Source organism: Schistocerca piceifrons, chromosome 2 (assembly GCF_021461385.2).
Source record: "Schistocerca piceifrons isolate TAMUIC-IGC-003096 chromosome 2, iqSchPice1.1, whole genome shotgun sequence".
NCBI classification, from domain to species: Eukaryota; Metazoa; Arthropoda; class Insecta; order Orthoptera; family Acrididae; genus Schistocerca; species Schistocerca piceifrons.
This window is the reverse complement of record NC_060139.1, coordinates 294,186,288-294,214,163: the sequence shown is the minus strand read 5'-3', so window position 1 is coordinate 294,214,163 and position 27,876 is coordinate 294,186,288. Positions and strand designations below refer to the sequence as shown.

At 46.2% G+C, this 27,876-nt stretch overlaps 1 protein-coding gene across 2 annotated transcripts in view; it reads left to right on the top strand.

Annotated features, from left to right (window-relative positions):
• Nucleotides 1–27,876, top strand: part of LOC124777089 (protein tweety) — a 183,357-nt gene that overhangs the window by 89,416 nt on the left and 66,065 nt on the right. For both annotated transcript variants that reach the window (XM_047252368.1, XM_047252367.1), the window contains exon 2: nt 24,472–24,632. In XM_047252368.1, coding sequence (XP_047108324.1) covers nt 24,472–24,632 — 161 coding nt within the window. The remainder of the gene's footprint in view (nt 1–24,471; nt 24,633–27,876) is intronic.

Sequence of the window (27,876 nt, the reverse complement as noted above, 5' to 3'; positions counted from 1 at the left end):
ACGAAGCGCACTGCTCTCCGTTGGATCTTCTCTATCTCTTCTATCAACCCTATCTGGTACGGATCCCACACTGCTGAGCAATATTCAAGCAGTGGGTGAACAAGCGTACTGTAACCTACTTCCTTTGTTTTCGGATTGCATTTCCTTAGGATTCTTCCAATGAATCTCAGTCTGACATCTGCTTTACCGACGATCAACTTTATATGATCATTCCATTTTAAATCACTCCTAACGCCTACTCCCAGATAATTTATGGAATTAACTGCTTCCAGTTGCTGACCTGCTATTTTGTAGCTAAATGATAAGGGATCTTTCTTTCTATATATACGCAGCACATTACACTTGTCTACATTGAGCTTCAGTTGCCATTCCCTGCACCATGCGTCAATTCGCTGCAGATCCTTCTGCATTTCAGTACAATTTTCCATTGTTACAACCTCTCGATATATCACAGCATCATCCCCAAAAATCCTCAGTGAACTTCCGATGTCATCCACAAGGTCATTTATGTATATTGTGAATAGCAACGGTCCTATGACACTCGCCTGCGGCACACCTGAAATCACTCTTACTTCGGTAGACTTCTCTCCATTGAGAATGACATGCAGCATTCTGTAATCTATGAACTCTTCAATCCATCATACAATTGGTCTGATAGTCCATATGCTCTTACTTTGTTCATTAGACGACTGTGGGGAATTGTATCGAACGCCTTGTGGAAGTCAAGAAACACGGCATCTACCTGGGAACCCGTGTCTATGGCCCTCTGAGTCTCGTGGACGAATAGTGCGAGCTGGGTTTCACAGGACCGTCTTTTTCGAAACCCATGCTGATTCCTACAGAGTAGATTTCTAGTCTCCAGAAAAGTCATTATACTCGAACATAATACGTGTTCCAAAATTCTACAACTGATCGACGTTAGAGAGATATGGGTCTATAGTTCTGCACATCTGTTCGACGTCCCTTCTTGAAAACGGGGATGGCCTGTGCCCTTTTCCAATCCTTTGGAACGCTACGCTCTTCTAGAGACCTACGGTACACCGCTGCAAGAACGGGGACAAGTTCCTTCGCGTACTCTGTGTAAAATCGTACTGGTATCCCATCAGGTCCAGCGGCCTTTCCTCTTTTGAGCGATTTTAATTGTTTCTCTATCCCTCTGTCGTCTATTTCGATATCTACCATTTTGTCATCTGTGCGACATAGGGCAGAGTACAATTGTGTCTGAACACACATTGCACCGAACACTCCTAACAATGGGCCTCCGCAACAGACGACCCATACATGTGCCAATGTCATCACCACGACATCCGCAACTACGACTGAAATGGGCACGTGACCATCGGAACTGGACATTGATGCAGTGGCAGAGCTGTACCATGGTCTGATCAATCCCGATACCTTACTCATAACGCCGACGTGAGGACGCGAATCTGTGGTCTTCCAGGAGAACAGCTCCTTGACGCCTGTACTGCCGCACCGAGACAAGCTGGTGACGGCTCCTTTATGCTCTGGGGAACATTCAAGTGGGCATCTATAGGTCCAGTGGAGCTCGTACAAGGCATCATGTACGCCAAGGAGTATCGTACACTGATTGCAGACTACGAACGCCTCTTCGTGACAATCATGTTTCCCGATAACAGCGGCATTTTTCAACAATAATGCACCGCGTCACAGGGTCGAGAGTGTCATGGAGTGGTTCGAGAAACACAGTGGCGAGTTCAGATTGATGTTCTGCCCCCCACCCACCTCCCCCAACTCGCCAGATCTGAACTTGATCAAACACATCTGGCATCAGAGCTCATTGCCCCGCCACCGAAATTTACGGGAATTAGGTGACTTGTGTGTGCACATGTGGTGACAGCTCCGTCCAGCGACCTACCAAGGTTTCATTGCTTCCATCATGACGCGTCGCTGATGTTATCCGTGCGAAAGGTGGACATACCGGCTATTAGGTAGGTGACCATGATATTTTGGCTGATCAATGTAGTTTGTTTTTCCAGAGAGTTACAGTAACAAGTTACAATTTTTTAAATAGTGCATTTTTTCTCTCATGTAGCTGACCTGTTTGAGCAGCTGTGTACAAATCGCTATAAATTAAATATTTATACGTTTTAGTTAGGGAGCAAAGTTTAACACATTGATAGTTGGTGTAACACGCTGTGGTCTCCCTCTCTCTCTCTCTCTCTCTCTCTCTCTCTCTCTCTCTCTCTCTCTCTCTCTGTTCCTAACACAACATCAGAGAGCTTCCCATGAGTGTCCCCGTTGTGGAGCAACTCTCACGCGGGACGCAGGCTGTCCGCCTGTTGAGCTTCAAGACAGCGGCGAGTGGCGTGTCGTCTTTTTGCTGCGTGCAGCGCTGTTCTGTGCAGTGTTTGTTATTGCTTAATGCAGCGACTGCCGCGATTCGCAGCCCGCTGCGTCATCGATCGCCTGTTGGGGCTTGCCTCTATTAATCTCGTGTCCTACTTTTTAATAGCGTGAAACTCCTATCGTTTATCGCCGTTCACCTCTTTTTGTCTAGCTCTTGTACAGCGTTATTATAAATAGTCCATCCGATAACAAAGATATTGTATCTCCCACCGTTTTTCTCATGCGCTTCTCAGATGTTTCTCTTCGGCTTCATTGGCAGTACAATACCTGTATCTACCTCAGAATCTATAACTCGTTAAGTGGTGTAATCTACATGCTGTTGTATTACGCAATGGTACGACCTTCTGATATGGTCCAGTAGCGTACTGAATTAGCGGTGCGTAAGTCTGACTCCGTGTCTGGTGAAATTCTATTCTCTCTCTCTCTCTCTTTCTCTCTCCCTCTGTGTGTGTATGTGTGTGTGTGTGTGTGTGTCTGTGTGTGAGAGAGAGACAGAGAGAGAGAGAGAGAGAGAGAGAGAGAGAGAGAGAGACCAGTGCAATCACCTCCAACGTAGGTCAACGTTTCTCATGCGGAAAGAATGTGTGTTGCTAACCCTCTCCATAAACCCAGAGTTCCCGTGGACATCACGTAAGATTTGGTGTGGGGGGGGGGGGGGGGGGGGGAGGGACCGAAGAGGGAGGTCATCACCGTTTTCAAGAAGGGACGTCGAACAGATGTGCAGAACTATAGACCTATCTCTCTAACGTCGATCAGTTGTAGAATTTTGGAACACGTATTATGTTCGAGTATAATGACTTTTCTGGAGACTAGAAATCTACTCTGTAGGAATCAGCATGGGTTTCGAAAAAGACGGTCCTGTGAAACCCAGCTCGCACTATTCGTCCACGAGACTCAGAGGGCCATAGACACGGGTTCCCAGGTAGATGCCGTGTTTCTTGACTTCCACAAGGCGTTCGATACAATTCCCCACAGTCGTCTAATGAACAAAGTAAGAGCATATGGATTATCAGACCAATTGTGTGATTGGATTGAAGAGTTCATAGATAACAGAATGCAGCATGTCATTCTCAATGGAGAGAAGTCTACCGAAGTAAGAGTGATTTCAGGTGTGCCGCAGGCGAGTGTCATAGGACCGTTGCTATTCACAATATACATAAATGATCTTGTGGATGGCATCGGAAATTCACTATGTAAAATTGTACTGAAATGCAGGAGGATCTGCAGCGAATTGACGCATGGTGCAGGGAATGGCAATTGAATCTCAATGTAGACAAGTGTAATGTGCTGCGAATACATAGAAAGATAGATCCCTTATCATTTAGCTACAATATAGCAGGTCAGCAACTGGAAGCAGTTAATTCCATAAATTATCTGGGAGTACGCATTAGGAGTGATTTAAAATGGAATGATAATAGAAAGTTGATCGTCGGTAAAGCAGATGCCAGACTGAGATTCATTGGAAGGATCCTAAGGAAATGCAATCCGAAAACAAAGGAAGTAGGTTACAGTACGCTTGTTCGCCCACTGCTTGAATATTGTTCAGCAGTGTGGGATCCGTACCAGATAGGGTTGATAGAAGAGATGGAGAAGATCCAATGGAGAGCAGCGCGCTTCGTTACAGGATCATTTAGTAATCGCGAAAGCGTTACGGAGATGATAGATAAACTCCAGTGGAAGACTCTGCAGGAGAGACGCTCAGTAGTTCGGTACGGGCTTTTCTTGAAGTTTCGAGAACATACCTTCACTGAGGAGTCAAGCAGTATATTGCTCCCTCCTACGTATACTCGCGAAGAGACCATGAGGATAAAATCGGAGAGATTAGAGCCCAAACAGAGGCATACCGACGATCTTTCTTTCCACGAACAATACGAGACTGGAATAGAAGGGAGAACCGATGGAGGTACTCAAACTACCCTCCGCCACACACCGTCAGGTGGCTTGCGGAGTATGGATGTAGATGTAGAGGTGTTCATCCATTCTTCTTGCAACGTCTTTTTTTTCGAAAGCTTGAGAGTGAGGCCCCGTACTGCGTACACTTTCCTTATGGCGTCTCTGATTGAGACTGCTAGACTTGCGTGACGAATCGAGCAGCCTCTCTGAATATTCTACATCACTTCCGCTGACCAACCTTAGTAACATTCCCATGTCGACGAACAGTACTCACGAGTAGATCACACTATGAATCTGAAGGGACTTCCTTACTGGAAAGATTACACTTCCATGGTATTCTTCCAATTAACGTCCTTCTCCTTTATGTGGTCGTCCAACGCGGATATTTCACTGTTGCGACTCTCTCAAGCGATCAGTCTGTGAGAGAGTGAACGAAACAACATCCGCCTAGGTCCCGCGCGACTTCACCATGCCATGTTGAGCATCAATGCCAGTCCGCGGTGCATCAAGCACTGATCGTGTGCAGGTCTGTACACTTTTCGCCATTATCGTGTAACGGCCGCCCTGTACGCAACTGTTCTTGCAATAGATTGGAATCGTCCTGAAGCTGGTCTCGTGGTAAACTCTCTGCCTGCTGGTGTGCCTTTGTTTCGTCTCGTGAGAAACGTTCCGTATGCGTGGCAAAATTGTTCAAATGGCTCTGAGCACTATGGGACTTAACAGTTGTGGTTATCAGTCCCCTAGAACTTAGAACTACTTAAACCTAACTAACCTAAGGACATCACATACATCCATGCCCGAGGCAGGATTCGAACCTGCGACCGTAGCAGTCGCGCGGTTCCGGACTGAGCGCCTAGAACCGCTAGACCACCGCGGCCGGCTCCGTATGCGTGCATAACTGTACTGTGCCGTATAGTCTATCAGGTAGAAACTGTAGTAATATCTAGATACGCACCGACAAAGTATCACCTCTGTGCAAAAGACTGGCGTATTGTTCTTAATTCAGAGAAATGGAGAATTGTGAACTTCACGAAACTTTAAAATATTGGTATCCTTACAACAAAGATTAATGAGTTGCAACCAGGGCCTGTAACATCATAGCCTACAAACATTTGGAAGTAGTAGTAGCTTTACTCTCCCGTAGCTCACTTTTACAAGGACTGGTAATATAATTCAAGAGCAACAAAATAGTATATTCATATATACCGACATGTAGACACATACTGGTCTACATTGATAAGGATGGGACAGATAATCAGCTGTGACCTTATAGTAGGAACCTTCCTGGAATTTGCTTGAAGTGATTTAGGGAAACCACGGAATATCTAAATCAGGGTGACCGGATGAAGATTGAAGCCCTCCACCCGACCCTCCCGAAAACAGGGCCACTGTGTTTAGAACAGTTGGTTGGTTGGTTTTGGGGAAGGAGACCAGACAGCGATTAGGTCTCATCGGATTAGGGAAGGATGGGGAAGGAAGTCGGCCGTGCCGTTTCAGAGGAACCATCCCGGCATTTGCCTGGAGTTTAGAACAGTGCTTCTACATTCGGCATATTTCTAGCGTGTAGTAATGTTATGCAAGGAAGTTACTAAAGAATGTAAAAGGCTTGCGCTAAATAGTTCATTCATTTCTCTCTCCCATCACTCTACACACAATAGATAGGGATTGTTTCGTAATGTAGCACTACACACACTACCAGCCAATGTCAGGACCGCAGCGACGTGTGTAACGGTGTATGTATATATGAAATGGAACGAACACGTAGGCTAAGTTGTGGATAATGAAAAGGGCACGTTACTGTTCATTGTTAGAACAGCAAGATGTTGCAGTTTGTTTACAAAAGGGATTGCATGAAAAAGTTCGCCCGTACTTCAGTACTGATCAGCTTTATGGGCCCCATAACAGATCAGATTAACAGGGGACACAGAGCCTTAGGGCTGGGACGCAAGTGAGAGTTTTTTTCCCCCTCAGGTAATTTGATACTCTCAGATAGTACTCGCAGAATTGTTTACATTAGGGGCAAATTCTCACAGATAGGTATCGTCTGATGGTTCCTTGCGAGTACTTCTCGTAAATGTCTGAGAGTCTTACGAGAGCCGATGTCGGAAGAGTCTACACACAGCAGGGTGAGAGTGTCTGTGAAAGCTGAAACATCTCTCATGGTGAGATTTTTGTGTCGTAGTTTCGTGCGTGAAGGGAGAGGCTGTGTTGGAAGAGCGTCGGGCTGCAGCTTAAATTTCAATACTTTTAGCTTGAAATGGTTTAAATGGCTCTGAGCACTATGGGACTTAACATTTGAGGTCATCAGTCCCCTACAACTTAGAACGACTTAAACCTAACTAACCTAAGGACATCACACACATCCATGCCCGAGGCAGGATTCGAACCTGCGACCGTAGCAGTCGCGCGGTTCCGGACTGAAGCGCCTAGAACCGCTCGGCCACCACGGCCGGTTATACTTTTAGTAGCAAAGAAAAAACGTAAACGACCGTATTAGCGTTGCGTATAAGAGAGAATTAGGCGGCGGAATGATATTGGAGTATACAGTAACATTAAATCAATTTCATCTTGATACCCACAGATGTTCAAAAACCAAGTAACGCGGATATCTGATGAATAAAGTATTTTCGGACATACCGGTAAATTTATTTGGACGTTTTTACTTTTACAAGTATATTGACTTACGGAAATCCCTCATAAATTCCTCAAGGTCTGTTCTTCAACACTTCTCAGCCTGATTCTGGCAAATTTCTTCTCTGAAGTTGTTAAAAACTGCAACCATTTCAGCCACAAGATTTGGTTCTTATCTCAGTTCCTGTAGTTCGGTAACTATACATTCCATAATGCTGGCCTTTCCTCGTGTAAAATAATGAAATGCAAAACTTCGTCCTGATTCCGCTTCCTGGCAGCTTTCTTCATTACTTTTTTATTTCTCACATCCTCACTCACGGTGCACATCCATCGCAACAGTTATCGACTCAACCGTCCCGACAACACCGGTAGAGTTTTTCTTGTCTAAGAGCTACGGCGAGCAGCTCTCGACAGATGGAGATTGCCGTCTACACGCACAACAGCTCTCTGAGAGTAAACAAAATCTCACGTTTATACCTATTTTACAAAGATGGACTGAACGAATTTCACAGACTTGATTGACTGGCGAGAGCTTGTAACAGAAATGTTGGTATAATTTAACTGACAAACTCTAGAAGAAACACATTGTACATGTCTTGAGAACCTGATGAGAAAACTTTCATAACGGCCTTCAAAGTCAGAAACAATTACTACTGTCAAGTCTCCTACTTACCTGTACCATAGGGATGGTGCGGATAAAACAAACGCTCAAGCAGTGGTTCTCGCACGCTAGATCCGTGAAAGCAACTGAAAGAAAACTTAATATGTTATGCAGTAACAAGTACCCTCTGCTGCACAATTCAAAATGGTTCGCAGCATTGTGTAACTGTAGACGTAAGGTGTTGAATGGGTACTTGCTTCACTGTAACTGTAGCGAATCTGTAGAGGCAGGAGGCAGGATCTGGTACTATCCAAAACCTCTTTCGCAACAGAAGCTGTCAGAAAAGTTTACCTAGGCTTTCTACCAGAAAGCTAAGACCTTCATTGTGACGCCTGTGCGTATCCAGTGGAAGGGAGCACTACTGTAGCGGTTAAAAAAAAAAAATAGGAAATAAAGAGCCCTTGTCGAATAAGGAGAACCTTCTAAACACTTGTAGTGCAGACGCTGAACAGACATGGCGAAAGCTGCCGGAGAGGGCCGAGGAGGCGGGCCAGTGATTGAAACGTTTCATTGCGATAAGAGAGGCAGCGCAGCAGACGAGAGCAGTCTCGGAGGGCTTTTTGTGGCCGGCTGTTGTTTGGCCGAGAGTAAACATCCGCGGCGGCCCATGTGTGGGGCAGGAGCAGCAGCGGGGGTGGCGGCGGCCACCACTCCCTCCACCACACACCGCACTCCACTCGCAGGCGCCTCCGGCGTGGCTGTTGCTGGCCGCACTGTACTCTCCGACCCGCGAATGCGGAGAGTGCAGCGCGAGGAAGCGGCAACAACGCCAAGGAAGAGTCCTCGTCCTTCTACATCTACATCTACATCTACACCTACACCTACACCTACATCGCCGGCCGGTGTGGCAGAGCGGTTCTAGCCGCTTCAGTCTGGAACAGCGCGACCGCTACGGTCGCAGGTTCGAATCCTGCCTCGGACATGGACGTGTGTGATGTCCTTATGTTAGTTACGTGTAAGTAGTTCTAAGTCTAGCGGACTCATGACCTCAGATGTTAAGTCCCATAATGCTCAGAACTATTTGAACACCTACATCTACGTGGATACTCTGCAAATCACATTTAAGTGCCTGGGAGAGGGTTCATGGAACCAGCTTCACAATTCTCTGTTATTCCAATCTCGTATAGCGCGCGGAAAGAAAGAACACCTATATCTTTCCGTACGAGCTCTGATTTCCCTTATTTTATTTTGGTGATCGTTCCTCCCTATGTAGGTCGGTGTCAACAAAATATTTTCGCATTCGGAGGAGAAAGTTTGTGATTGGAATTTCGTGAGAAGGTTCCATCTCAACGGAAAACGCCTTTCTTTTAATGATTTCCAGCCCAAATCCTGTATCATTTCTGTGACAATCTCTCCCATATTTCGCGATAATACAAAACGTGCTGCCTTTCTTTGAATTTTTTCGATGTACTCCGTTAGTCCTATCTGGTAACGATCCCACACCGCGCAGCAGTATTCTAAAAGAGGACGGACAAGCGTAGTGTAGGCAGTCTCCTTCGTAGATCTGTGACATTTTCTAAGTGTCCTGGCAATAAAACGCAGTCTTTGGTTAGCCTTCCCCACAACATTTTCTGTGTGTTCCTTCCAATTTAAGTTGTTCGTAATTGTAATACCTACGTATTTAAATGAATTTACGGCTTTCAGATTAGAATGATTTATCGTGTAACCGAAGTTTAACGAGTTCCTTTTAGCACTCATTTGGATGACCTCACACTTTTCGTTATTTAGGGTCAACTGCCACTTTCGCACCATTCAGATATCTTTTCTAAATGGTTTTGCAGTTTGTTTTGGTCTTCTGATGACTTTATTAGTCGATAAACGACAGCGTCATCTGCAAACAACCGAAGACGGCTGCTCAGATTGTCTGAAAATCGTGAATATAGATAAGGAACAGCAAAGGGCCTATAACACTACCTTGGGGAACGCCAGAAATCACTTCTGTTTTACTCGATGTCTTTCCGTCAATTACTACGAACTGTGACCTCTCTGACAGGAAATCATAAATCCAGTCACATAACTGAGACGATATTCCATAAGCACGCAATTTTACTACGAGCCGCTTGTGTGGTACAGAGTCAAAAACCTTCCGGAAATCCAGAAATACGGAATCGATCTGAAATTCCTTGTCAATGGCACTCAACACTTCAAAAAATGGTTCAAATGGCTCTGAGCACTATGGGACTTAACATCTATGGTCATCAGTCCCCTAGAACTTAGAACTACTTAAACCTAACTAACCTAAGGATATCACACAACACCCAGTCATCACGAGGCAGAGAAAACCCCCTCAACAATTCATGTGAATAAAGAGCTAGTTGTGTTTCACAGGAACGATGTTTTCTAAACCTTGGAAGGTTGTACAGCATTTAAGTTTCCTACTACCCTAAATCGAGGAAGATCGTACGATGTGAAAGACAGTGGTACGGGAGACGCCTGTCGTAGTGCCCGTTGGCGCTTTCCAGTCGCTCGCAGAACTGCCATGGCAGTGCCTTGAAATGGCGCCTCTTTGTTGTTCTTCGGGTACAGGTCTCTCAGAAGGATATCATTCTCCCACAACGTAGCACCAATCCGAATTCAGCATTGGCTCTGTCTGATGTGTGGAGCGGACGTCACGATCAAGCAAATAGGCCAGCATCATTCTGTATCTATGTCTACATGTATACTCCATGTGCCACAACATGTTGCATGGTTAGGAGTGGTTTGTACCATTGCTAGTTATCACTTTAGGTGAAAAAACCTAATCAGTTCCGTTGGCCGGGTCAAAGATTATCGCGTCTCTTTGAATTAACGTTTCCAGAGCTACTTTTCAGTTCTGTTTACGGCGCTACGGTAACTTCTGTTCTAGTATAACTAATTAGAACAGGACACAAAAACTCGTGAGCAGTTTGAATAGCCGTACCTAACCATCAACGTTTCAAGATATTCCGAAGTGACATCGCGTCTGCATTATCTGACTAATACTCGTAACTTCCCTATCCGCAGCAACAATGAAATAACCATTGTTTTTTAGCGTTGCGGCGTAAAGTGAAGCGCCGGCGCGCCAGTCGGGAGCGATAAAGCAGAGAGGGTTGTGACAATGCGTCAGCCAATTGCACGCTGACCGACCCCTCTTCAGGACGACAATACGACAGCAGCGGCGCCTCTGCCAAGAGAACATAAGCACCGCGCCCGACTGGTCGCGGCCCCAGTCGAGGAAAAGCTTCAAGATTAGCGACCTGAATAGAAGCGTAAAAGCTCGTTACTTCGCTTGTACATTCTATGAAGCTCAAACTTGGAAATGCTATACTGAAGAACATTGATTATTTTGCACGTCGCCCTTTGCTTGCGACACATCTGTGTATTATTGATAGTTAAGTATTGTCATTTACTTTTTTGTAATAAGACTCATTAATACGATTTGCTTGAATGTTGTCTAGCGATCCGAGATAGCAGGTTTCCTAGACACCCCATAGTTGACGACTAGGCAGGATTTAACACTTCAGTGTTCCGTAAAAGCGGAACCCTTATAGGAGCGCATTGTTGTCGGTGTGCCCGAATGTTAAGAACCCTTTTTCTCAGGAACGGGTGGACGTATCAAGTTCAAAGTTACGTCATGTATTAAGATCTGTGATCCCTCGAGAGTGTAAAAATGTTTGCCTTCTAAGTCAATTCAGTCAAGAGATACGGCCACTTATGTCACACACTTTGAAACTCGCAAACCCACTCAAACCTACAGGGCACTTCCCGCTGACCTGGAATCACGAAATTCGGCAAACGAGGCTTCACAGTACCGGTAAACTAAAAAGATATGACAATTGTTAAACTGTAACTACATCACATAAAAATATCCTTGTACCATTAGAACATACATTGGATTCATCATCCATCAGAAGCAATACAGACGAACATTACTGCGTGCAAACGTAAAATGTTATAGCCATGTTTTGGTAAGTAAATAAAGAATATCCTATTAAATCTTCCATATCTACATATATAAACTCAAGTCCCCTTCTCGCTTCTTTTTGTACGTCCGAGCTAGTCTGCGGAACTACTGCAGAGATTTTGATACGGTCTTGCCAGTGTCTATTTCGAAAACAGACAAAAATCACTGAAACCCTAGATTCCCAGGATGATTAAAGTAATGTATAGTTAAGTCTCTACGGGACCTGAGTCTACGAGTCCTACTGGCACTTGGCCATTTTTTTAAACTGAGTTATCTATTGAAAAAATATCAGAAAGCTTTTATAAGGAACCATATAGTGACGTAACATTTCTTAATGTTCGCAGTCATACATATCGCTAAAAAAGATGCAAGACTTATGCTGGAACTAGATTCGAAGGCCACCAAAACGGTCCGTTACCAGCTCCATTGCCTCATGAACGTCGCACAACAGGACGACTACTGTGCCATACTGGCAGTGTTGTTTAGCAACTTTCTCTTTCCCTTTTCTTTAGTAATTTTAACAAGGTGTGTATCACAATGCTATTTTTAAAAGCTCGCCTATACCGTTAAAAAACATAAGCAGTGTTTCGAGGGAGGTACCGAAGTCAGTCGCAATTGGACATTCAAATAATTCAGTGGCCAATGTTGAAATTTTGTGCCGAACCGGGATTCGACCCCCGAGTCCCCGCTTTACGCGGGCGGTCGTCTTAACTGCTTCGGTTAGCCGTCCACGCTTCACTGCCGACCGAAATTCTCAATTTATCGCAGGGTGGAGATATTTTGAAAGAACTATGTAATTGTAAAAATTCTGCGTTTATAACGTGTGCAGGAGGCCGAGAAAATTTCTTCTTCCCTTGTTTTTACGTTCAGTATACCCCAGCACACGTAAAACATACACCGTAAAATAATAACGGATTTAATTTTATACACAAAACAGTCATGCACGTCGTATAATAACCTTCTGGAACTTACAGAGGCGGACAAAAGTATTCAGACGCTGGGAGTAATCAGATAAGTAAACCTTACATGTGTTTTTAACTCAAAACATATATTTTATTCTTAGAAATGTGTAATACATATGTCAATCTGAACATATGCAGAACAAGTAACACGACACGCCTTATGTAAAAAAGAAACAAAGAAATTCGAAATACACAATAGGCAAAAGTATTCAGACACTCAGCAGTCAGAGTTTGGTAATGTGTCACTTTCTCTGTATTACAGCCCTGTCTTTGTGACATGGAGTAAACAACCTTTTTCTTTATATCCGAATCGATAGTCACCCATTCTTCTACTATCAATGCGCGCAAATGTGTCCAACTGCTCACATGTCGTTTTTGTGGTCTCGTTTTCAGTTCATTCCAGATGTTTTCGATGCGATTGAGGTCCAGAGACTGCGGTGGGGTAATGTAGAGATGAGGTGTGTTGTATAGTATCCACAGTTTGAAAATTTCCGCCGTATTTTTAGGATCATTGTCTTGTTGGAAATAAAAGTCACCTCCAAGATCCAACTTCGCAGCACTTTTCGTCAGCTTTTGTTGAGTATAGCGAGATAGACAAATTTGTCCATGGTGCCTTCAATAAAGACAAGCTCGCCAACACCTGTGGAAGACATGCATCCCCACTCCATCACACTGTCTCCTTCGTGCTTTTGGGCTCCCACTTTGTGTTTGCTTGACGCCACACTAAACTGCGGCCATCCACGTGGCTCAAAGTAAAATTGCATTCATCACTCCACTGAATCTTGTCCCAGAAGATCACATCCTTGCCGACAAATTCTTCTTCAAAAACCATCCGCTTTTTTGCGTTACACTCACTGACAAACGGTTTGCGCCTTGGCACTCTGGCATCGTACCCAACCAGCACCGTGCAGGCATCTGCGCACCATTCCAACACTAACTTCGGCACCAACGCCTTCTGCCAGTTCTGCAGATATAGCAGGGGCCGTTGTCCGCGGGTCGTTTTTCACCATTCGGACTATCTTCTTCTTGTCTCTGTTCGTGAGTTTCTGAGAACGCCCCTGTCGTGGGCGATTGACGAGAGTTTTTTCTTCTTTCCATTTCTGGACGATACTGAATATAGTTTTTCGGCTTCGGTTGACGACTTTTCCTACTCCTGCATATGATTTTCCCTCACTATGCACCCGCACGATAAGCCTTCGCTCTCCCACTGTCGTTTACCTACCTATACGAGGCATGGTGCTACGTTGGTGTCTTTTGGCGAGACCTGTGCTGTCCTGTAGTACGAGGCAGCTGCCTTGCGTACACTGACCGCGTGCTGCCGCCGAGTTGTGCCTTGATATTGCGGTTAACTTGTCAAGTTGGGCTGTGTCTGATTACTTTTGTCCAGAGTAAAACACACGCCTGTGGTGGTTACACAGAACTAATCGTTCCAGGTAGAGGGTACGGTGACATTCTCATAGTCGACGTCTTTGGAAATACTCCCTGCATTATGGCACATACGCAGGCAGATACACGCTCTGTGTATGCATCAGTCACAGTTGACCGTGAGATACGCATGTAACCTGTGTCTGAATACTTTTGTACGTGTCTGTAATTTCAAATCCGAAATTTTTCTTTACCTATTCTTTTCGTGTCTTATATGAAATTATTTACAGGTGCAATACGTTAAACATTATTTATGTTTATTTGCAGTTTAAGCACCGTAAAAATTGACAAAAATATTCCTGCATAAGGACTCGACCACGCGACCATCGGATTACCGTTCTGTAACCTCTCCGCTGCGCCGCAACCGCTGCCTGGGGATTACGGTAATGCCTCACCCGATTCACGCCGACAATGCTATTTTCTCTAAACGCATGGCCATCTCGAGCCCCCACTTCAGTCTCTTTCATTTCTGGAAAAGCCCTGCGTATACCTTAAAAGTGGACGAAATGGATGACAACGATTAGGCACGGTCCCCTTGTCAGTGGCACCTACTAGGCAACTCGGCGTTCCTCCATGCGTGTCTATGTTCCGTATCTTCCGGAGGGCAGAACAGTTTCATTCAAAGAGATTCTTTAACTACACTCCCGGAAATTGAAATAAGAACACCGTGAATTCATTGTCCCAGGAAGGGGAAACTTTATTGACACATTCCTGGGGTCAGATACATCACATGATCACACTGACAGAACCACAGGCACATAGACACAGGCAACAGAGCATGCACAATGTCGGCACTAGTACAGTGTATATCCAACTTTCGCAGCAATGCAGGCTGCTATTCTCCCATGGAGACGATCGTAGAGATGCTGGATGTAGTCCTGTGGAACGGCTTGCCATGCTATTTCCACCTGGCGCCTCAGTTGGACCAGCGTTCGTGCTGGACGTGCAGACCGCGTGAGACGACGCTTCATCCAGTCCCAAACATGTTCAATGGGGGACAGATCCGGAGATCTTGCTGGCCAGGGTAGTTGACTTACACCTTCTAGAGCACGTTGGGTGGCACGGGATACATGCGGACGTGCATTGTCCTGTTGGAACAGCAAGTTCCCTTGCCGGTCTAGGAATGGTAGAACGATGGGTTCGATGACGGTTTGGATGTACCGTGCACTATTCAGTGTCCCCTCGACGATCACCAGTGGTGTACGGCCAGTGTAGGAGATCGCTCCCCACACCATGATGCCGGGTGTTGGCCCTGTGTGCCTCGGTCGTATGCAGTCCTGATTGTGGCGCTCACCTGCACGGCGCCAAACACGCATACGACCATCATTGGCACCAAGGCAGAAGCGACTCTCATCGCTGAAGACGACACGTCTCCATTCGTCCCTCCATTCACGCCTGTCGCGACACCACTGGAGGCGGGCTGCACGATGTTGGGGCGTGAGCGGAAGACGGCCTAACGGTGTGCGGAACCGTAGCCCAGCTTCATGGAGACGGTTGCGAATGGTCCTCGCCGATACCCCAGGAGCAACAGTGTCCCTAATTTGCTGGGAAGTGGCGGTGCGGTCCCCTACGGCACTGCGTATGATCCTACGGTCTTGGCGTGCATCCGTGCGTCGCTGCGGTCCGGTCCCAGGTCGACGGGCACGTGCACCTTCCGCCGACCACTGGCGACAACATCGATGTACTGTGGAGACCTCACGCCCCACGTGTTGAGCAATTCGGCGGTACGTCCACCCGGCCTCCCGCATGCCCACTATACGCCCTCGCTCAAAGTCCGTCAACTGCACATACGGTTCACGTCCACGCTGTCGCGGCATGCTACCAGTGTTAAAGACTGCGATGGAGCTCCGTATGCCACGGCAAACTGGCTGACACTGACGGCGGCGGTGCACAAATGCTGCGCAGCTAGCGCCATTCGACGGCTAACACCGCGGTTCCTGGTGTGTCCGCTGTGCCGTGCGTGTGATCATTGCTTGTACAGCCCTCTCGCAGTGTCCAGAGCAAGTATGGTGGGTCTGACACACCGGTGTCAATGTGTTCTTTTTTCCATTTCCAGGAGTGTATTTCCGTTAAGATAATTACTGATATTACTCGCACAGCAAAATCTCATGCTACCGAAACCTCTATTTCAATTCGATACACAGTTTATGAAACGTGTAGGAGCGACCACACCCTGTTTACTGAGGACTTTCGATCGGTCTGTGAAGCAAACGTCATGTCACGAGACGCAGCACCCCGTCGACAATGACCTGTGGTGATAGCTGTTCTGAATGTGATTTCCTTCACTGTTGTTAACATTCGTACAGGACGCAACGCCGCTCCAGTGTAATGTGTAAGGAAGTCGGAAAAGAATGCAATGATTCGAGGACGCGGCAGTCAACAGCCCAGCAATTTGCGAGACGCCTCGCTTCTGTTTAAGGCACAACGCTGTCTTCCTCCAGGTGACGCTTCCGGAGCCCCAATGCGCGGAATCGTGGACGATCCCGACTGGTTCAAATTTCACGACCACAGGTGCATAGCTGGAACATTAATCTATAAGGGGCAATCAAATGAAAACGAGACAGATGGGAAAAGTAAGTTAGCTGTTTATTATTTCAAAAGTAATTGTTAATACTTTTATCCCATTGTGAGACAAGACGGTCAATGCCTTCACTAAAAAATGTTTGTGGTTGTCAATGGAACCATGATTGTACTCAGGCGTGTACCTCTTCGTCGGAAGCAAACCGACGGTCATAAACGTCTCTCTTCAGACCTCCAAAAATATGGGAAACTCTTGAGGACGGGTCGGTACTCTACCCAGGACGTGGAAGAGCGTCTCAGCTAAACTTCTGCAGCGTTCTCAAGGCAACCGTGGCAATAAGTGGGCGGGTGTTTTGTCGGCATGTAGTTTCGACTACGCTGGAGATATTTCGCTGCGAAGCCCTTACACAATCTCTTTGCAGTCCCGATCCCTCCCCACGAGATCTCCATATTTTTGGAGCCATCAAGAAAGACTGTTGTGATCGTCGATTTGCTTCGGACGAAGATGTGCACGTCTGGGTACAATCGTGGTTCCACAGCCAACCACAAACAGTTTTCCACGAAGATACTGACTATCTTGTTTCACAGTGGGATTAATGTAAACCCTAAGACTAAAAGAAGCACAACGAATGAATTATCCGAAAGGGACGGAAATCAGTAGATGTGACGTACAAGTACAGACAGACAAATGGTAAAAGTTTCAGAAAAATTGGATGATTTATTCACCTGAAAGAGCTTCACAAATTGAGCAAGCCAATGACATCTTGGTCCACCTCTGACTATTATGCAAGCAGTTATTTGGCTTCGCATTGATTGACAGAGTTGTTGGACGTCCTCCAGAGAAATATTGTGCTAAATTCTGTCCAATGGCGCGTTAGATCGTCAAGTTGGAAGGCCCTGACCATAATGTTGCAAACATTTCCTCGTTTGAGGAGATATCCTCAAGTGAGAAAACGTTTGCAACATTATGGTCAGGGCCCTCCAACCATTCGGATTTTGACTGTCTAACGCGATAACTGGACAGAATTTATCACGACATCCCTCAGGATATCCAACAACTGAATTTATCACGACATCCCTCAGGATATCCAACAACTTTGTCAGTCAATGTCAAGCCAAATACCTGCTGGCATAAGGGACAGGGGTGGTCCAACGAGTTGTTGATTTGCTCAATTTTTGAACCTGTTTCTCTGGAATAAATGGTCCAGTTTTTGTATGGAATAAACTGATTTTCTGTACATGTACATCACATCTATCGATTTCCGCCCCATTCGGATAATTCTTTCGTGGTGCGTCGTTTCTTTCTTTCATTCTTTTTCTCTTAGAGTGTGTTAACACTGAGGGCGATTACTTTTGAAATAATAAAGAGTTCACTTACTTTTTTTCCCATCTGTCTCGTTTTCATTTGACCGCCCTTAGTATTTTGAGCCTCATTCCAACAGAATGCCGCTGGTCCACTTTTTGCTAGGAATACTGAGATTTCAAAGCTTGCTTGGTTCTTTGCCTCTATACGTAGAAGTTCGTACCCCAGCGCATAGAACATCAAGGAAATACTGGTTTCTGGATGTAACTTTCATTGTATCAGGTGATTACGGGTTTCATTTCATTCACTTCTGATTTTTCATGATACTTGTTTTAATTCTTACATGTATACCTCTTCTTTACATGTAACGGAAGTTTGAAAAAACCGCTGCTATGGTATAATGTGTCAAAACACCACATCTGGGCAGGCAGCGAGCTGTCGATTCACTGAGGCTACCGTCGCAGCTTCAGCAAAGCGTTGCTGCTTTCACCTCACCATGGAATGCTACGGGCTTTAGCCACCCTTATCTCGCTCCACTGGCGTTTTTCAGCCATTGCAGTTCAAACGGAAGCCGTTTCTGGAAAGTAATGCAAATATATGCGTAAAAAATATCCAAGATATTGTTTCAAACGTATAAAATTCTTGGAAATAGACCCCTGTTTCCTATGCATCTGTCACGCGCGGTAGACACCTATGAAGGCGTCGACTGGGTCCCAGTTTAGGGGCTCTGTAACGTCGGTTTAGATCCCTTCGATCGTCTCAAAAGGGTTCACTTTTAATCTTTCCCGACTGTTCTCGGTTTTTGGGAACATAGAAAAGTCTGCTGGAGACAGGTAAATAAGTAGGGCACCGGGGACAAGTTTCCATTTTGTATTCTTGGCTAGAAGTCTGAAAATGCGGAGAAAGTTGTGGCTGGGAGCTGGAAGTCATCGTGGTGGCGGTGGTGCAGGTGCCAAGTTTGGGCGATCTCCTTCCACGGTCTAGCGCGTTTATTTCTTAATCTCTTGAGCATATTCTCGTAGAAGAGTCTTTGCTGTCACTTGTGCAATCATTCAGTGGTCGGTGTTCACAAGACAACAGCATGAAACCCATTTTGTAAATTTTTTGTTTCTTGTCATTTCATATCGGGAGTCATCTTTCATAGGTTCCTGGCCCTCATCGAGCAATTTCACTCACCCAGAAACTAGTATACAGCGAGGTATGGCCCACTGAAATATCTCCTCTGGTGCTGTGCTGTAGCGAACAGTCGCATGAACTTGGAGGGAGGCCTTGCATCAGCCCATGGTCATGGCTGCGACAATAGTGGCATCTAAACGAGTGAGGACATAATAAAACTCGAAACAGTAAACATCTTTGTCCGACACTGTCTCGCTGAGGAAGATCGTATTGTGGTTCCTCCATTAAATCGCCACAGAATGTCAAAATGGCAGATACCGAAATAAGAGGCAACTGAAATCCCTCAACAGAGAAAAGGCCGCTGGAGCGGAAGCGGTACCAGTACGATTCTACGACGAGTATGCGAAAGAGCTGGCTCCTTTTCTAGCAGCAATGTACCGTATGTCGTTGGAGGAGCAAAGCGTTGTTAATGATTGGAAAAAAAGCGCAGGTCATTGTCGTTTTCAAGAAGAGTCGTCTAATAGACGCGAACCACTATAGGCCTTTACTTGTGACGTCTGTTTCTTGTGCCATTGTGGAGAATATTTTATGCTCTGCGTTTTATGCAGTTTCTGGAGACCGAAAATCTCCACTGTGGGAATGAAAATGGTTTCCGAATACAACGATCGTCTGAAACTCAGCTCGCTCTGTTTGTCTGAGAGACCCAGAAAGCAGAAGATACCGGGGCTTAGGTTCTTGCCGTGTTCCTTCACATGCGGAAAGCGTTCTGTACACTTCCACACTGCCGCCTGATGAGCAAAACACGAGTGTGCGGAATATCAGACCAACTGTGTGACAGAACATGTCACTCTGAACGGAGAAAAATCTTCAGACTTAAAGGTAAGTTCCGGCGTACCCCAAGCAAGTGTTATGCTGCTTTTTCACACAGAGAAGTCGCAACGCTAGAAAATTGTAGCGAAATGCTTGAAGATCTGAAGAGGATCGACGCTTGGTGGAGGGAATGGCTATTGGCACTCGCCATAGACAAATGTAACATATTGATGATAAATAGGGAGAAAGACCCATTATTGTATGATACCGTGGTTCCAGAACGATCACTGGAAGCGCTGATATCCATAAAATACGTAGGACTATGTATGCGGAGCGATTTAAAGTAAAATGAGAGCATAAAATTAATCGCGGATAAGGCAAATTGCGCCGGCCGCGGTGGTCTAGCGGTTCTAGGCGCTCAGTCCGGAACCGCGCGACTGCTACGGTCACAGGTTCGAATCCTGCCTCGGGCATGGATGTGTGTGATGTCCTTAGGTTAGTTAGGTTTAAGTAGTTCTCACTTCTAGGGGACTTATGACCACAGATGTTGAGTCGCATAGTGCTCAGAGCCATTTGAACCATTTTTTAAGGCAAATTGCAAACAGAGATTCACTGGAAGAATCCCCAGGAAATGTTGTCCATCAGGAATGGAAGTAGCTTACAAAACACTCGTTCGACCAGTACTTGAATACTGCTCGTCAGTCTGGTGTCCGTACCAGATGGGATTGACAGAGGAAACAGAGGAGATCCAAAGATGAGCAGCACGCTGCGTTTCAGGTTGGTTGAGTAAGCGAAAGGTTCGCGGAGATACTCAGCCAACTTCAGAGGCGGACGCTGCAAGAGAGGCGTTCTGCGTGACGGTGTGGTTTGCTGTTAAAATTCGTAGAGCGTACTTTCCTAGAAGAGTCAACCAATGTATTGCTTTCTCCTACGTATAACTCGCGAAAAAACCTTGAAGGTAAAATTACGGAGATTCGAACTGATGTGGAGACTTACCAGCACTCGTTCTACCAGAGCACCATCTGCGACTGGAACAGGGAAGGGCGGAAGAGACACTTTCACCCAACTGCGACGTGGTCGCTTATACAAACAGTGATCCAATACTGTCAAATGTTTTTTATTCCAGTCTTTGATCACAATATGAATTCTTTAGACGATGACCGGTTTCAGTCCGTAATGACCATCCTCAGACCTATAATATACAAATATATACACCTAGTGAGCCGTGTGTCTTTCAACATAAAACAGCAATACGTATCACAATGTACTATCTTACAACCAGGCAAACTCAATTGTGATACATTAAAAGACGAATACAGTTACCCATATAAATTTAGCGTAAATGATGACTACATCTAAGCCGACAGTAGCGACATCTAGGGATGATGTAGGCAAACAGATTTCTGGTAGCTACTGTACTTCAGTAGCCAGTTTCAATAATGACTGTGTGGACGATGCGGCCTATTCTACACCTTATTTTAGATCTATATGATGTCTACATCTAAGCCGACAGAAGCGACATCTAGGGATGATGTAGGCAAACAGATTTCTGGTAGCTACTGTACTTCAGTAGCCAGTTGCAATAATGACTGTGTGGACGATGCGGCCTACTCTACACCTTATTTTAGGAGGGTAAAAATAGTAGAGGGAGACCAAGAGATGAATACACTAAACAGATACAGAAGGATGTAGGCTGCAGTACGAACTGGGAGATGAAGATGCTTGCACAGGATAGAGTAGCATGGAGAGCTGCATCAAACCAGTCTCAGGACTGAAGACAACAACAGCAACATTTTAGATCTATATGACGATGCTATGCTGATTACATATATATATATATATATATATATATATATATATATATATATATATATATATGGTTTGACGATGCCATTATGGGCTTATCTCTTTAGGACGTGGTGTAAAAAAGTACGTTTTACCGTATTTTCTGTACATCTCCCTGGTTGTATGCTAGTACATTGTGATACGTGTTGCTGTATTATGTTGAAAGACACGCGGCTGACTAGCTGTATATATTTGTATATTAGATCTGAGGATGGTCATTGTGGTGTCACCGCCAGACACCACACTTGCTAGGTGGTAGCATTTAAATCGGCCGCGGTCCGTTAGTATACGTCGGACCCGCGTGTCGCCACTATCAGTGATTGCAGACCGAGCGCCGCCACACGGCAGGTCTAGAGAGACTTCCTAGCACTCGCCCCAGTCGTACAGCCGGCTTTGCTAGCGATGGTTCACTGACAAATTACGCTCTCATTTGCCGAGACGCTAGTTAGCATAGCCTTCAGCTACGTCATTTGCTACGACCTAGCAAGGCGCCATTACCAGTTACTATTGATGCTGTAAAACATGTACCGTCAAGAGCGATGTTCACCTATTACGGATTAAAGTTAAGTATTCTACCAGTTACCCCCTTTTTTCTGAAGTCTAAAATCCGTGTCCTGTTCCAGACCTCACGCCAGCCTGCGTGAGCTTAAACGCGTGCCTTTCGGCTTCCTGTCATAGTGGATTGGCTGTCTTGCCAGTCCACAACAGTCATTGGATCTTCTAAAGAATTCATATTGTGATCAAAGACTGGAATAAAAAACAATTGGAAGAGACACTGTTGCACAAAGTATCCCCCGCGACACACAGTAGGGTGTCTTGCAGTGTATAGAAGAAGGTACAAGGGTAATCCCCGACATAACCACCACTTCTGTCGATGCATTTTTGAAGACGCTGTGGCAGTTTTTGTATGCCCATGTCATACCAGCTCGCCGCCATGCTGTTTAGAAAGTTCTGAGGCTCTCCTTTCACCTCGTCGTCGAAGCTGAATCGTTTTCCGGCCAAATGTTCTTTTAACCTAGGGAACAGGAGATAGTCACTGGGCGCCAAGTCAGGACTGTAGGGTGGGTGGGTTATTATGTTCCACTGAAACTGTTGCAGGAGAGCAACGGTTTGCCGAGCGATGTGTGGGCGAGCGTTGGCATGGAGAATGTGTACGCCCGTGCTCAACATTCCTCTCCTCCGGTTCTGAATTGCCCGTTTGAGATTTTTCAGAGTCTCACAGTACCTGTCAGCGTTAATTGTGGTCCCAGCAATTGAGCTCCGACGACGAGGTGAAAGAAGAGGTTCATAACTTCCTGAACAGCATAGCGGCGAGCTGGTATGACATGGGCATACAAAAACTGTCACAGCGTCTACAAAAATGCATTGACAGAAATGGTGATTATGTCGAAAAATAGCTAAATGTTCAAGCTGTAAACTGACGTAAACCATTGTAGAAATAAACAGGTTCAAATGGTTCAAATGGCTCTGAGCACTATGGGACTTAACTTCTGAGGTCATCAGTCCCCTAGAACTTAGAACTACTTAAACCTAACTAACCTAAGGACATCACACACATCCATGCCCGAGGCAGGATTCGAACCTGCGACCGTAGCGGTCGCGCGGATCCAGACTGTAGCGCCTAGAACCGCTCGGCCACCCCGGCCGGCCAAATAAACAGGTCTATGTACTTATAAAAAAATAAGAGACCTTACTTTTGTGATTACCCTCGTATATACTGTCTTATCAATACTTACTGGGCACCTGTCGGGAACTATTACTTTGGCGTCTGTCCAGACTTTGCCTTTATGACAGCTCTTTCAGTGACTAGTCTAAATGTCTGTGGAGGAATGGCAGTCCATTCTTCCTCGAGAGCCGAAACGAGAGAAGTTATTGATCTTGGACGCTGGGGCCTGAAGGGAAATCGACGTTGTAACTCAACCCAAAGGTGTTCCATTGGGTTCAAATGGTTCAAATCGCTCTGAGCACTATGGGACTTAACTGCTGTGGTCATCAGTCCCCTAGAACTTAGAACTACGTAAACCTAACTAACCTAAAGACATCACACACATCCATGCCCGAGACAGGATTCGAACCTGCGACCGTAGCGGTCACGCGGCTCCAGACTGTAGCGCCTAGAACCGCACGGCCACTCCGGCCGGCTACATTGGGTTCACGTCGGGACTTTGGGCAGGTCAGTTCATCCCAGGAATGTTGTCGTCCACAAACCATTGCCTCACGGTCGGTGCTCTGACAGGGTGCACTGCCTTGCTGATACAGTCATCATCTCTGAACGGATTCTCTATTGTAAGCAATACACAATGGTGGAAAATGTGTTCATATACTTCCACACCCTAACCACGAAAAACACCCCCTGACCGAAATACTCGCGTTCTTTGTTCTTCACTGTTGGCACTATGCATGATCGCACTAACGCTCTCTAAGCCTGTCAATCGGATTGTCGCAGGGTATAGCGTTACCACTCATTTCCAATCACCCCTGTCCAGTGGCGCCGCTCTTTATACATTTGAAGCGTCGCTCAACGTTGAGTACGGAAATGTGTGGTTATGAGAAGCTGCCCGACCCCTGTACCCCATTATTTGTAACTCTCTACGCACAGTCGCTGTGCTAGCTGGGCTGCTGCGAGCACTTTGGAATTCAGGAGTGATTCCTTCAACCGAACTCTTGCTATCACCCTCCGCAATGCTTGACGGTCCGTGGACGTCAATACACGAAATCTGCTTGGTCTTGCTTTTCCACAACGGCATCACCAAAAGTCGACATCCAATGACTAGTCCACTTTCGAAGTCATTGAACTCTCCCGACCGACCCATTCTGGCTTTTCTTAATACTGGTAGACCCGCAGGTCATGACATCTAGCTGTTAATTTCGCAATACATAGGAGTGCCCTCATACCTTTGACCATACAGTGCAGACGATACTCGCCGTCCACCGCCCGATGGTGTGTGTCTGTGTCACCTTACTGACGTGATGTGATGTGTGTGGTGACGTGATGGGACGCGTGGTGTTGCAGGCGCTGGGCATCCTGGGCTCGCTGCCGGCGGCGTGGCTCATCCTGACGCTGCTGGTGCTGCTGGTGTACCTGCTGACGCGCTGCTGCGACCGCAAGCCGCGGCCCCGCCACAGCATCACCGTGCTCAAGTGGACGCTCGCGCTCTTCACCTTGCTCTGCTGGTGAGTAGCCCACTCCTGTGGTATTCTAAAAAGTTCTGGACCCTAAGTACAGAGAGTGTCCCAAGAGGAATGGTCAATGTTCACGGATATGACAGTAACGATCATTTGAAGCAAAAATGTCCAGCAAAGGTGGGCTGTAGAATGCATACATTAAGAGCTATGAGCATTTCTTCATCTTAGATATTGTGAAACAAATCTCTTCTACTGCACTCTCTCTGCTTCCCATATTTTGGGAGAGGTAGCCTGGGAAATGTATACCTTAAGAACTATGAGCACCTGCTTATTTTCGCTACTGTGAAACACATCTCCCATACTGAACGTGTGCTCATAACTCTCTAGGTCTGCAATTAAGAGCCCATGTTTTCCAAAAATTTTTCCTTCTTTTGGTCTAAATTACCTTCCCTGAAAATATGGAAAGCAAAGAACATGCAGTAGAAGAGATTTATTTCATAGTATCGAAGATGAAGAAGTTCTTGTAGCTCTTAAGGTATACGTTTTGGAGACCATCATATTCACTACATTTCTTTCCACCTTCTAATGGTCGTTCCCGTCATATACCTGAATATTGGCCATTCCTTCTGGGCCATCCTGTACAGGATCAGCTATCTAGACCACAATACTGCACCTGTGTCATATTTCATCTCGAGAAATAGTGTTCTACACCATATCTACTACTGATCGCAACTGGTATGGAGATGCTGCTGGTGATAAGTTGGGACCATACGCCATCACATCGCGCCCCACACAAATTCAGTAGGGCTCAAGTCCTTGGCAAGACAGCTACACTGCAGGCCATTAAAATCGCTACACTACGAAGATGACGTGCTACAGACGCGAAATTTAACCGCCGGGAAGAAGATGCTGTGATATGCAAATTATTAGCTTTTCAGAGCATTCACACAAGGTTGGCGCCGGTGGCGACACCAGCAATGTGCTGACATGAGGAAAGTTTCCAACCGATTTCTCATACACAAACAGCAGTTGACCGGTGTTGCCTGGTGAAACGTTGTTGTGATGCCTCGTGTAAGGAGGAGAAATACGTACCATCACGTTTCCGACTTTTGTAAAGGTCGGATTGTAGCCTATCGCGATTGCGGTTTATCGTATCGCGACATTGCTGCTAGCGTTGGTCGAGATCCAATGACTGTTAGCAGAATATGGAATCGGTGGGTTCAGGAGGGTAATACGGAACGCCGTGCTGAATCCCAACGGCCTCGTATCACTAGCAGTCGAGTTGACAGACATCCGCATGGCTGTAACGGATCGTGCAGCCACGTCTCGATTCCTGAGTCAACAGATGGGGACGTTTGCAAGACAACAACCATCTGCACGAACAGTTCGACGATGTTTGCAGCAGCATGGACTATCAGCTCGGAGACCATGGCTGTGGTTACCCTTGACGCTGCATCACAGACAGGAGCGCCTGCGATGGTGTCCTCAACGACGAACCTGGGTGCATGAATGGCAAAACGTCATTTTTTTCGGATAAATCCAGGTTCTGTTCACAGCATCATGATGGTCGCATCCGTGTTTGGCGACATCGCGGTGAACGCACATTGGAAGCGTCTATTCGTCATCGCCATACTGGCGTATCACATGGCGTTATGGTGTGGAGTGCCATTGGTTACACGTCTCGGTCACCTCTTGTTCGCATTGACGGCACTTTGAACGGTGGACGTTACATTTCAGATGTGTTACGACCCGTGGATCTACCCTTCATTCGATCCCTGCGAAACCCTACATTTCAGCAGGATAATGCACGGCCGCATGTAGCAGGTCCTGTACGGGCCTTTCTGGATACAGAAAGTGTTCGACTGCTGCCCTGGCCAGCATATTCTCCAGATCTCTCATCAATTGAAAATGTCTGGTCAATGGTGGCCGAGCAACTGGCTCGTCACAATACGCAAGTCACTACTCTTGATGAACTGTGGTATCGCGTTGAAGCTGCATGGGCAGCTGTACCTGTACTCGCCATGCAAGCTCTGCTTGACTCAATGCCCAGGCGTATCAAGGCCGTTATTACGGCCAGAGGTGGTTGTTCTGGGTACTGATTTCTAAGGATCTATGTACCCAAATTGTGTGAAAATGTAATCACATGTCAGTTCTAGTATAATATATTTGTCCAATGAATACCCGTTTATCATCTGCATTTCTTCTTGGTGCAGAAATTTTAATGGCCAGTAGTGTACAAGTGTCGACAAAAATTGGGCGTGTTGGGTGACATGAGAAATTTTGGCACGGGCTTCGTTCCTCTGAAATAGCACGCCTGTCTGACGTTGTAGGGACGGCAGCAGAATGGGTGGATAGTTTTCAGAGTCCTATACTGGTCAGGGTTCCACCAACACTCGTCAGAGTTGTATAGTCACTGTAAGCTACAGCTGCTGCACACTGTAATGCATGGACCCCATCCCGTATGAATGCTGCCTGCATCACTTGGGTAGGTGCCACGTTCCTGGTCTTCATCACATTTGTCAGCGACCGTCACGGACGCCAAATCCCAACCTTCCGTCGCGACTAAATATAACCTTGCGCCATTAATCCCTCAAGTTTCGTCCGTCGCTACATCATCAGGGGGGGGGGGGGGGGGGAGAGGGACTGATGAAGTGCTAGAGATAGAGTGGCGAGCAGCGCCCTCGCTTGTGACCTTTATCCCAGCAGAAGCTTCGGCACGGTCCCAGCTGTCACTGTGGTTGGGGCAGCGCTCAAAGTTTGTGCTGCAGCCGGAGATGGCTCATCGTCTGACGTGACGCTCCAGGAGTTAATCTGTCTGCTGCTGGCGTCCGGAACCTGGATCACCGGCCTGTTCTTCCCTGCCTTACAAGGAGCCCATCTTTTTTTGCATGGAGGTCATAATTCCAGGTTATCGAGGTCCAGATGACTGACGACAACACGACTATGCGGACTGTACGACCACCGGACGGAACTGCGCCACTCCCTCCAGTAATCTTGCATTTTGTCAGACATGACGTCACACTTGATAGCCTGTGCATTTCATCTATACCTACATTTGCATGACTACTCTGCAATTCACACTTAAGTGCCTGGTAGGGGCTTCTCCGAATCACTTACACACTATTTTTCTACCGTTCCAATCTCTAAAAGCGCGAGGGCGAAATCAATACCTAAATCTTTCCTTGCGAGCTCTGAACTCTACTATTTTTATTGCAGTGGACATTCCTCACTGTGTATCAGTCGACCACAATATTGTCGCTCCTGAGGGAGAGGGCGCTTCGATCGGCTTATC